Source organism: Musa acuminata, chromosome BXJ2-5 (genome assembly GCF_036884655.1).
Source record: "Musa acuminata AAA Group cultivar baxijiao chromosome BXJ2-5, Cavendish_Baxijiao_AAA, whole genome shotgun sequence".
NCBI classification, from domain to species: domain Eukaryota; kingdom Viridiplantae; phylum Streptophyta; class Magnoliopsida; order Zingiberales; family Musaceae; genus Musa; species Musa acuminata.
The window spans coordinates 8,873,209-8,885,316 of NC_088342.1; the positions used below are offsets into that span (position 1 = coordinate 8,873,209).

The following is a 12,108-nucleotide window of genomic DNA, read 5'->3' on the forward strand; positions in this document are numbered from 1 at the left end:
CGAGCGCTCCTTCAACGGAAAGCCACTGCACACACTCAACCTATCTGTCTTATCCAGAGAGATGAATTGGAAGAATAACCTTAAAAGAGTTTGATTATATATATATATATATATATTAAATTTACAATTTATAATTATAATATGATAATTTAAGTATTTAGATTGAATTAATATATAATTTAATATATATTAATATTGACTAATTTATCTTAAACTCATCATTATTAAATTTCTTATATAGAATCAGAATTAGACAGATAAAAATTAATATAGTCAAACTTAAAAAAAATATAATCCATTAAACTTTTGTTCGATTAAATCAAGATGAGTCATACCATCACGATAAATAAATACAAATGAGAAAATTAAGTCTGACCCTTGAATGAAGGCAATAAACTCATAAATAAATATGAGAAAATATTGGTCATAATTAACTGGTGTAAAATTTGGACGAACCTTATAGTTGCCCAGTCGTAATTTTACCAAAAGATTTTAAACACCAACATTCGTCCCTCCCTCCGTATGCTCACCGTACAATTATTCATACATATCGAACAAGTTTCTTTGCCTTGCCAGGTAGGAGATACAAGTAGTATGACTAGCCGAATCACCTTCCATAGAGCTAGCCATTTGTCCGTTGTAGTCATCGAGCAACCACTGAATTGGATGGTGGGGTGTCGATGGTGAGCAATTGACGATCATTTCATTCGCCAGTCTCCATGCGTCTGACGACGGCGCAGACACCCACTTGGAGGGTTTTATATGGGGAGCGAGAGAGAGAGAGAGAGATCGAGAGCGAGAGTGCAGAGATGAGGGAGGGCAACGTGGTGCTATTCCCGTTCTTGGCGCACGGCCACATGAACCCTTTCCTTGACCTCGCTCGCCTGCTCTCCGCCCGCTACCCTCACCTCACCCTCACCCTCATCACGACCTCCGGCAACCTCGCTGGCTTCCGCCGCCTCCAGCTACCTACCTCCATCCGCCTCGTCGCCCTCCCCTTCTGCCCCTCTGATCACGGACTCCCTCCCGACGCCGATACCTCCTTCGCTCTCCCACCACACCTCGTAACCCACCTGAACCACGTTATCGAGGGATGCCTCCTCCCCTCCTTCCGCCGCCTCCTCTCCGACTTGATCTCCGCTGCCTCCCCTCCCGTAATCTGCGTCATCGCCGACATGTTCCTCGGCTGGACGGCCCCGGTGGCCAAAGAGCTTGGCGTCTTCCACGCCACCCTCTACACCTCCGGCCCTTATGCCATGTCCATCTATTATTCCATTTGGATCAACCTTCCGCACGTTGATGGGAGCGACGGCGAAGACGATGAGATTGCCGTCCCGGGTGTCCCCGGCGTCACCGTGCGCCGCCGCCAGCTGACGCCCAACATGCGCTCCGCCAGATCACCCGACCACAAGAGCGCCGCCTTTGTCCGCCGCCAGGCAGTGCTCTGCAGCAGCTCCGGCGCCACCCTCTGGAACACTGCCGAGGTCCTCGAGAAGCCGTTCCTCGACGCCTGGGCCAGGTCAACCGGCCAGCCGGTCTACGCCGTGGGTCCCCTCTTCGCCGCCGCCGGTCGAGTAGCAAGAGGCGATGGCGGGCTCGCTGCGGAGTGCCTCGCGTGGCTGGACCGCCATGTATCAGGGTCCGTGGTCTACGTGTCGTTTGGGTCACAGAACCGCCTGCCGGCGGAGGAGGCGGCGGAGCTAGCGGCAGCGTTGGAGGAGCAAGGAAGACCGTTCCTGTGGGCAGCCCCAGCGCCTGACCAGGCCCCGCCGCCACCGCCTGCTGGGAAGAGCGAGTGGACGTCGGGGCTGGTGGCGCGGGGTTGGGTCCCGCAGGTGGATATCCTGAGGCATGCGGCGGTGGGCGCGTTCGTGAGCCACGGGGGGTGGAACTCGGCGCTGGAGAGCCTCCGGTTCGGGGTGCCGGTGGTGGTGCGACCGATGGGAGGCGAGCAGTTCTGCAACGCGAAGCTGGTGGCGGAGGTGCTGGGGGCGGGGGCGGGGGCGGAGGCGGTGGGGGGCAGGGAGGTGGCGGAGGCGGTGGCGGAGGTGATGGGGGAGGGCGAGAGGGCGAGGGAAGTGAGGCGGAGGGCGAGGGAGATCGCGGAGGGTCTAGCGGCAGCGGTCGAGGGCGGCGGCAGCGGGGACAAGGGGGCGTCCCTGACGGCGTTGGACGAGTTCGTGAATTCGGCGACAAGTCGCGACACGTGTGGAGCAGCTGTCGGAGTCGATGTCTAACTTGAAACGTGTCCTCATGCACGTGGGGGCCACCGACCTTTTTCCGACAAGACAGCGAGGGTATCTGTTGTCTTTTAATTTCTATGGCCTCTTTTGTTGCCTCGGGTTGTCAGACTCATGAGGGTATCGACCCTAATAATCGAAAACGCGTGTCTGCATCTTATGGCTTTCCTTCGAAGAACAGACATTGAGATCACCACAAAGTAGTAGTTTCGTTAAACGTTAAGTTGGTTCGGTTTGGAATTTTTATTTGAACCACTAGTGGTTGAGTTGCTATGAATATAAATGAAAGACGTAAAGTTTAGGGATTGGCGGTTCAATCGAGACAGATGGGACAAAATCATGACTCATCAGCATAATATTTTTATATTTTTCATGCATGCTCTTTTATAATTTATCGTGCATCATTGTATATATACAATGATACATTATCATCACATAATAAAAAAAATAAAATAAGATAAAAAATAAAGAATATTTTTTATTATAAAAATTTTAAGATAAACGATTATGGATTATTTTCTTTTTATCGCTAGATAAGATCAAAATAACTACCAAAGATCATTGAAAATTATCCTCCGACTTATTTTCAACGTAATATATATATATATATATATATATATATATATATATTGATCATTTACGTCATACTTATTTATTTCGAATTACTAACTTAGACGTCGAATGGATTAAATCAGAAAATCTCTTCTAATCTCAATCCACGTGCAAGTGATATTGGAGCTCAATATTTTTATCTGAAAAACACACAATCGAATAACCTGCAAATAAGTTCGAACCACGACGAATTAATTAGGATATCAACTTCCTCCTGTCTGTAGAACAAAGATTTGCAATGTATAGTCCAACTTAAACCTTACTCGGTAGGTTTAAGAATATGATATAGACATGGTTACAATACAACGTAATAATTCGACCATAAGTCAAATATGGATTTGATTGAAATCTTTGACTCGTATTTATAATTTTATTCATGACCGCTCATATTTGGATAGGACTGATATAATCCAAAATTTTTACTACAATTTTGGTATTTTGTATAGAACTTTATCTCTTTCTCACACAACCAATAGTTAGTAATCTTCTAGAAAAAATTGTAAAAGTTGACGAATGCTATATATATATATATATATATAGTACTCAAATTGATAAGTTGTTGATTTTTTTAGAAAAAGAAAGGAAAATTAACTATCAAAGGGAAGCATATAATTCAACATAGAAGTCCTCCTCTTGGCTTATCAACTTAACTGTCGATATAGCAAAATACAAAACCATCAAAATTCTTGTAGTCCTCCTTCATTTGTATCTTTCAATTTTTGTGGACAGGACGATATCATACATGACACGGTAAAAGTATTCATCCGTAAACCTCTTATGAATAGTGACATCTTTCTAATAATTTGACCACAAGCAAATATGAGTCCAATTGAAATCTTGGCTCATCCTTATAATCTCATTCATTACCACTCATATTTGGACAAGATTGGTATAATCCAAATGTAATACGTCTCAACTAAAATTTTGACATTTCGTATGAATCTTTGTCTCCTCATACAACGAGTGCTTAGTAACATTTTAGAAAAATCCCTCGGAGTTGGTATAGTTGAGTTGACTTGACCTGAGAGGTATATGTATATGTATATATATATGTATGTATATATATATATATGTATATATATGTATATATATATGTGTGTATATATATATGTATATATATATATTTTAATCTCCCAATAAAAAGAAAACATATGTACTCAATTTGATGAGTTGTTATTTTTTTAAGAAAAAGAAGAAAAAATTGATGATCAAAGGGAAAGCATGTAATTCAACATATAGGAAGTTAATTGCTGATATAGGAAGTTACAAACCCACCAAAATTCCTGTCTAAAATATCATTTTTACTCTCTTACATATCCACTTGAGTGGTAATATAGCAATAATTTGTGATTTACAAAATGAAAAAAAGTTACACTCGAACAAGACCTGAGATACACTACATGTTGATTTCTCCATTTGTATCTTTTAATTTTAGTGGACACTACGGTACATTACATAACATGGTATAGTATTCACCACATCATCTCTCGTCCCGTAGACCTCTCCGTGGACTTGTGACATCGCTGTATGATTTCGTTTAATAAGAGTAAAAAAAAAGTAATTTTCATGCCAAAGACAAAAAAAAAAATATAGGAGAGGAAAAGTCTAAGCGGCATGCATACCACTGGATGTCATGATCATCAGAATGGAATTTCGAGTAATAGTTGTGGAATTCTTGTGACCGATGCACGCATGCAGTGAGAGAATTGGCCAAGAATATTGATCTGCATCACCTGTAAATACCTTATCTCTTTGCTCAACTACCATGTAACACAAAAAAACATATTCGCCTTCTTGTCTTACTGCATGCTATACTTATGGCATCTCAGCTTCACAAAACTTTGCTTTGTGCCACTTTGCTGATGCTGCTGCTTCCCCGTGCTCCTCTTGTTAAAGCTTCACTCGGATCCCAAGGGAGGGCGTTGCTCCACTGGAAAGCCACTCTAAGGAGTCCTCAATCCCTGAGATCTTGGAACCTCAATTCTAGTCCATGCAATTGGACCGGAGTTACATGCAATTACACAGGTAGAGGACGTTTGGTGATCACCGAGATATCCCTGCCGAGCATGGACTTGGCAGGACCACTTGATTCTATTGATTTCTCGGCATTGAGATCGCTCATCCGTCTCAATCTCTCATACAACCAACTCGATGGGGTAATTTCTCCGACCATCTCGGCACTCTCCAGGCTCGTATCTCTTGATCTTACTAGCAATCAATTCACAAGCAAAATCCCAGTTGGGATTGGCTCCATGAAAGATATCCAGTTCTTAAGTCTTAGACAAAATCAAATTGTTGGTACTATACCTCCATCTTTAAGTAACCTCACCAATCTTGTGTCTTTGTACCTGGACGATAATAAGCTTGTGGGTGTCATGCCTAAAGAGTTAGGGAGGCTCTATGAGTTGATGTATCTAAATATTGGGGTCAATAGCCTATCTGGTTCAATCCCTTCTAGTCTAGGAAATTTGACAAAGCTCCGCTTCTTAGCTCTATACCAAAATCAGCTCTCGAGTCCTATCCCTTTTGAGATTGGAAACCTCGTTGAGGTTACCAATCTCAACTTCTCAGAAAACCTATTAATCGGTTCAATTCCTTTTTCTATAGGAAACATGACTAGATTAGAGAGCCTTGATCTTCAAAAAAATCAATTGTCTGGTTTTATTCCTCTTGAGATTGAGAATCTAATTGAAGTTACTAATCTCTTACTCTCTAAAAACCGTTTGACTGGTCCTATACCTTCTTCTATAGGAAATATGACCAAATTAAAATTTCTTTATCTTTGGGATAATCAATTATCTGGTTTTATTCCTTTTGAAATTGGAAATCTAATTGAAGTTACTGATCTCGCACTCTTAAAAAATCAATTATCAGGTCCCATCCCTTCCTCTATAGGAAACATGACCAGATTAGAGAGTCTTTACCTTTGGGATAATCAATTATCCGGTTTTATTCCTCTTGAGATTGAAAATTTAATTGAAATTACTAATATTGAACTCTCAACAAACTTTTTGACCGGTCTCGTCCGTTCTTTTATAGGAAATATGACAAAATTAAAGACCCTTTATCTTGGGGATAATCAATTGTCTGGTTTTATTCCTCTTGAGATTGGAAATCTAATTGAAGTTACTGATCTCACACTCTCAAAAAATCAATTATCAAGTCCCATCCCTTCCTCTATAGGAAACATGACTAAGTTAGTTATCTTATCACTAGAAATGAACCAGTTCTCTAGCTCATTCCCTCCATCGGTTGGTAAGTTAAGCAAACTCAGAGAACTAAGTATATACGATAATCAGTTGTCTGGACCTTTGCTATGGAGATCAACAATGTTACTGGACTGACACACCTAATGCTATCAAATAATAGCTTCGTTGGTTATTTACCGCCAGACATATGCAAAGGTGGAGCCCTGCAATACCTCATTCTTTACATGAACAACTTCCAAGGTCTCATTCCCACGACCTTGAAAAACTGTACGACACTAGAAAGGGTCCGTGTTCAACACAACCAACTCACCGGAGATGTTTCTCAATGTTTTGGAGTGTATCCCCATCTTTATTACATCGATTTGAGCTTCAATCTTCTCACCGGTACGCTATCTCGAGAGTGGGCAAAATGGCACAATCTGACGCTCTTGAGAATCTCAAATAACAACATCACCGGAGTCATACCCACCGAGTTTGGGCAGTTGACGAAAATGGGAGAGCTGGACCTCTCTTCCAATTACCTACAAGGAGAGATCCCAAAGAGCTTCGCCAGCTTAACCCTTCTCTACAATCTGAGCTTGGGCAACAACCAACTCGTCGGCCATGTGCCTCCGGAGTTTGGAATGCTGTCCAATCTTGAACTGCTTGATCTCTCGTCCAACAACTTGGCAGGAAGAATCCCCGATCAATTAGGCGACTGCATGAAACTCCGATCGTTGATGCTTAACAACAACAACTTCAGTGGAACCATTCCATTGGCCATTGGTAATCTGGTGGTCCTTCAAGACACCTTTGACGTCAGCCACAACTCACTAACAGGGGAGATTCCATCCCAACTCAGCAAATTGGTGATGCTGCAAAGCCTGAATCTATCGCATAATTCCTTGTCGGGTCATCTTCCATCTTCGCTAACGTATATGACGAGCTTGTCTACCGTAGATGTATCCTACAATGAACTGGACGGCCCTGTTCCTGATAGCCCAGCTTTCCGAAGAGCCCCAGCGGAGTGGTTTGCCCATAACATTGATCTATGTGGAGTTGTTCGAGGATTGCCTCCATGTGTTTCACCCGGTACTCCAACAATGATTGCCTCCATGGTTGTAATAACCATCATTTCTTCCGTTGTCTTCTTCCTTCTCTTGTTTATATTCATCGGAGCTGCTTTACGATTCCACAAGAGAAAGAAGCCGCCAGTACCTGTTGATAATAATCACATAAAAGAAGGTGCATTCTGTATATTGAATTTTGTTGGAAGAGACGTATGCAAGGACATCATCGAAGCTACCGAAGATTTCGATGCCAAATACTGTATTGGAAGCGGTGCATACGGCAGTGTCTACAGAGCAGAGTTAGCAAGTGGGGAACTGCTAGCGGTGAAGAAGATTCACCTACCAGACACTGAAGGTACATGCGACGAGCAACCCTTTCAAACTGAGATACAAACTCTTACTCAAATTCGACATCGCAATATCGTCAAGCTTTACGGGTTCTGCTCCTCTCCCCGACGCAAATTTCTGGTGTACGAGTACATGGAGAGAGGAAGTCTGGGATCTGTCCTCCGAAGCGACACTGCAGCCGAATTGGACTGGGTGAAGAGGTTGAGCATCGTGAAGGATGTTGCTCGTGCTCTGTTCTACATGCATCATGACTGCACACCGCCTATCGTTCATCGAGATATTACCAGCAACAACATCCTACTTGATTCCGAATTCAACGCTTGTGTTTCCGACTTTGGAATTGCTCGACTACTGAATCCGGATTCATCAAATTGGACCATGCTTGCAGGCACACCGGGTTACTTAGCACCAGGTGAGTTTCTCTCTCTCTCTCTCAGATCTCGTAGTTTGTGCAAATTAAGAATACCTGCAATTGAGAACATCTTCAAATTATATCTTGGAGGAGATCTCTATGGATTGGCGGTTTGATCATTGGCTCTTGTTGTCTGCAGAGCTTGCATATACAATGAGAGTGACCACCCAATGCGACGCGTACAGTTTCGGAGTGGTGACGCTGGAGTTGCTGATAGGAGCGTATGGTGAAGTACTCATTTCCATTCTGTCGTCTTCGCCGATCAACGATAGCTTTGTGAAAGACGTATTGGACCGACGTCTACCTGTTCCTGAGGGTCAAGTTGCGGATGAAGTAGTTGCAATTTTGAGCTTGGTTCTTCGTAGCGTGGACAACAGCCCTGAATCACGCCCGACAATGAAACAGGTCTACGACAAGTTATGCGTGGTCAGAACACCCCCACTAAGCCTCCGATCTATTGATGCATTGAAGTTTTCTGACTTGATGAGCGTGGAGATATGATCTATATGCACTCCTCTGTGCCCCGATGCTTCTTTTGGTCAGGATCGGTAGTCTTTGTTTCCGTATGGCTTGCTTTATTAGTGGTTTGATTCTGCAGCGTGTTTAATAAAAGCATCGGTTGGTAATCGATCTCTTTTCCGCGATTATTTTCGACTGGGTTGGTAATCTTTGCCTTGTTATGTAAATCTTGGACGCTTGAAAAGTTTGATTTTCTTGTACTATATGTTTATTGAGAATTTGTGAAGGAAATTAAACGAAGGGTGAGGGATGATTGGTTTATGATGTGTACCTGCCCACCATGACTGCTCTGCTTCGGAGGCATGACAGAGGGCCGACCGATGAGTAGGAATTCATTCGCAGTAACCGGCAGATTTTGTATGTGTTGTGTGCTTTAGTGATTTCGTTTCGTAATCAATAGCTCATACATCCATTAAATATTATCAAATGAAATCTCCTACACCATTTCCACGAATCAGAGCAATGAGCTTTCTTATAATGAACTCTCCGGTCCCATCCCTTCTACTTTAGCTAACATGACCTCTCTGATACTATTAGACCTCAGCAATAACCAAATCTCTGGCTGCATCCCACCATCTTTTGCAAATATAAGTCTAAAAGAACTATCAGTGATCAATAATAGTCTCTCCGGATCGGTCCCAAACCTTACGAGCTTTGTTTCTCTGAAACTGGCATACAATGACCTCTCTGGGCATCTGCCACCAGATGTATGCAGAGGAGGAAAGCTTCAGCATTTCACCGCAGCCTATAACAAGTTCCACGGCCCGATACCAAAGAGCTTGAGAAACTGTTCAAGCTTAGTGCGGGTTCGATTGGACAGGAACAACCTCACCGGAGACCTCTTCGATCACTTTGGAGTCTATCCTAATATGAGATATATTGACTTGAGCTACAACAGGTTATCTGGAATGCTTTCACCGGAATGGGGAAGTTGTTCAAACTTGACGAGCTTAAGAATATCCAACAACAGATTAAATGGAACAATTCCATCTGAGATTGGGCAATCAACTAAGCTGGGAGCGCTGGACCTTTCTTCAAACCATTTAGTTGGCGAGCTTCCCAAGAACTTATGCAACTTGATCTCTCTTATAGAGCTGAACATAAGCAGCAACCAGATATCAGGAGAGCTTCCATCGGAGATCGGAAAACTACTCAAGCTGAAGAGACTGGATGTTTCAGGCAACAACTTCAGTGGGGTGATTCCGGAAGAAATAGGTGGATGCAAACTGCTAATATCAGTAGATATGAGCAACAATAGCTTCAGCGGAAGCATTCCTTACGAATTCGGTCAGCTGGTAGACCTTCAGGAACTGCTAGATCTGAGTCAGAACTCCTTTAGTGGTCATATTCCATCTCAATTAGGCCAGCTGACACTGCTGCAGATCCTCAACCTTTCCCACAATAATTTGGCAGGCCGTATCCCACCTTCTTTAATCAAGATGGCAAGCTTGTCAGCCTTGGACGTGTCTCACAATGAACTTGAAGCTCCTGTCCCCGATAGCAGATAAGATTTCTCTAATTATATGAGAAAATACCTCCCTTATAATCTGTATAAATATGAGAGAATATGTTAATACGAGAACAGTTTTTTTTAGTAACTTTTATCTTCTATTCTCATTTAACATAGTATCAGAGATATCACCGTGAAGATGGTCCCCGAATAAATTGTCGTGAAGGCCACTTCTAAATATCTCGAAGTGGACCAGTTTCCCCATCGGACTCCACCAAATAAAGTTATAAGTTAAATTAAAATGGACAAAAAATAGTTCCGAATCTCAATCGACATTTGATAAATTAAAAAATAAAGTTTTGAAGTACTCGAGAAGCAGATATTTTTCTTAGTTTAACATAATTCTGATCTTTAAAGTAAACTTTGCATTCGTTACTTGGAAAGTAAAGTTTAGTTTCTTTTTTCTCTGAACCAAAAAATTTCTAACACAACGGACTTGTCTTTGATCGTTTTCATCTACCGGTGGGGCTTGAAATGTTGGAATTATCTATATTAAATGCTTTATTATTTTCTTGAGAATTTGGTGAAAGGTAATATAAATCGAATGGTCTATTTTCTTATGAATTATGTTATAGTTTTTATTGAGATATTCAAATTGATTAGTATATTATTACATAAATAATAGATTTCATGTTCGAATCCAAGAGTTAATATCATGTATGTATGTCATTTGATATAATAATCTTTTTAATATATAGTTTTAGAGGGTGCTGCATGCTACATTATCTTCTTCTATTTTCTTCTTGCTTTGGAAGCATGACCAGTAGATAAGAATTGGATGGCATACAACAGCAGTGAGACGGATGGAATTGCTTTCTCTGAAAGTGAAGATGTCCAAAGTCATACCTTATAACAAAATAATGTTTAAATATTTTTTGTCAAAGTAATATATACATAACTAAGATTGCACATCATAACAGATGACTTTGGTCATATTATATCCATGTGACAAGGTCCAGAATTATATTTGACCCTACTTAGATAACACATATATTCTTATGTCAAGATCTATAAAAAACTAGTTTCTAACATATATCATAGTCATATCAAACAGATAATTGAAACGGCATATATCATATATCAAACTTTTGAATGGATCTTTAGATAACATTTTACAAAAATAAATAACATTTTTTATATTTGATTTTGCAAAGGGATTTCATAATATTTTGAACCATAAAATAATTTTGCAGGCCAGTAATTATTTCAAATAATATTTGCAAAACAGATATAATGGGTGCAAACATACATAATATATTTTTAATACTTTTGAATAACAAAGAATTTCATAGATCAAGCCAAAATCACACAAGTCAATAACATATATCGTTACCTCGAAAACTAGTTAGACGAAGTCGTTCGAATATTTACCTTGATCATAGACAATTAAAATTGACATCATGATGAGAATTCTTCATCTTTTCCTAAATCGTATGAGAAATACAAATTAATATCACATATAAAATATTAGAATCTAATGTATGATGCATGCATAATCTAATTAATATATTAATAAAAAATTCATCTATTTCTCTGTTTTCGGCAACAGAGACCTTTCTTTTTATTTTTTTTATTTTTCTAATTTTCTTCTCTCTTTCCCCGTCCTCATGCTTCATGAACAAAATAAAATATAGGGATTCCATAATTTACCTAGATCAATCCTTGCGATTGTGATTTTGATCTCCTAATCTTTTCTAATGCACAATCCATCTAGGGTTTAGTTCCTCTTCTTAGGCAGGATGGAGATGGCTCTTGAGAGGATATTAATAGATTAGCTACATGATAAACCCTAGAGTTTTTTTCTTATACAAAAATTGTTCTTCTATTTAGATTTTATTTTATTTATAAATATGTGTTTCACAAATCTTATAATTATATATAGATCCTTAAATAGAAAATAAGATATTACAATTAGTCCTAGCCTATCATTGCGCCGTCGTCTTTTTATTTCTCTTGCTTATATTCATCGGAGCTGCCTCGCGATTCCAGAAGCGAGAAGCAGACAGTACCTTCTGATAATAATATGTTGAATTTTGATGCACGAAACATATAAAAGGGAATCATCGAAGCCACCGAAGATTTCGTTGCCAAATTCTACATCGGAAGTGGTGCATATTGGCAGAGTCTAGAGAGCAGAGTTTAATAAAAGCATATTGGTTTCATTCTGCAGCGTATTTAATAAAAGCATCGGTTGGTAATCTTTGCCTTG

At 40.6% G+C, this 12,108-nt stretch overlaps 3 protein-coding genes across 3 annotated transcripts; all 3 read left to right on the forward strand.

Moving 5' to 3' along the window:
- Window positions 1–616: 616 nt before the first annotated feature.
- Window positions 617–2,395, forward strand: LOC135612379 (crocetin glucosyltransferase 3-like). Its single transcript, XM_065108617.1, has one exon. It carries the CDS (start codon window positions 720–722, stop codon window positions 2,235–2,237), a length of 1,518 nt encoding a protein of 505 aa, XP_064964689.1. The 5' UTR covers window positions 617–719; the 3' UTR covers window positions 2,238–2,395.
- A 3,779-nt stretch (window positions 2,396–6,174) lies between these two features.
- LOC103972711 (MDIS1-interacting receptor like kinase 2-like) lies at window positions 6,175–8,514 on the forward strand. Its single transcript, XM_009387053.3, has 2 exons — window positions 6,175–7,870; window positions 8,010–8,514. The coding sequence occupies exons 1-2, from the start codon at window positions 6,205–6,207 to the stop codon at window positions 8,369–8,371; spliced, it is 2,028 nt and encodes a 675-aa protein (XP_009385328.3). The 5' UTR covers window positions 6,175–6,204; the 3' UTR covers window positions 8,372–8,514.
- Window positions 8,515–8,904: 390 nt separating this feature from the next.
- On the forward strand, window positions 8,905–9,897 carry LOC103985046 (MDIS1-interacting receptor like kinase 2-like). The gene has a single exon (XM_009402661.2). It carries the CDS (start codon window positions 8,905–8,907, stop codon window positions 9,895–9,897), a length of 993 nt encoding a protein of 330 aa, XP_009400936.2.
- The last annotated feature ends 2,211 nt before the right edge of the window (window positions 9,898–12,108 follow it).

Excerpts from the sequence above, each read along its gene's own strand:
- LOC135612379 (XM_065108617.1), top strand. The coding sequence starts at position 720 with ATGCGTCTGACGACGGCGCAGACACCCACTTGGAGGGTTTTATATGGG.
- LOC103972711 (XM_009387053.3), top strand. The coding sequence starts at position 6,205 with ATGCTATCAAATAATAGCTTCGTTGGTTATTTACCGCCAGACATATGC. Across the intron at positions 7,871-8,009 it reads ACCGGGTTACTTAGCACCAG|AGCTTGCATATACAATGAGA; the intron begins GTGAGTTTCTCT and ends TGTTGTCTGCAG.
- LOC103985046 (XM_009402661.2), top strand. The coding sequence starts at position 8,905 with ATGACCTCTCTGATACTATTAGACCTCAGCAATAACCAAATCTCTGGC.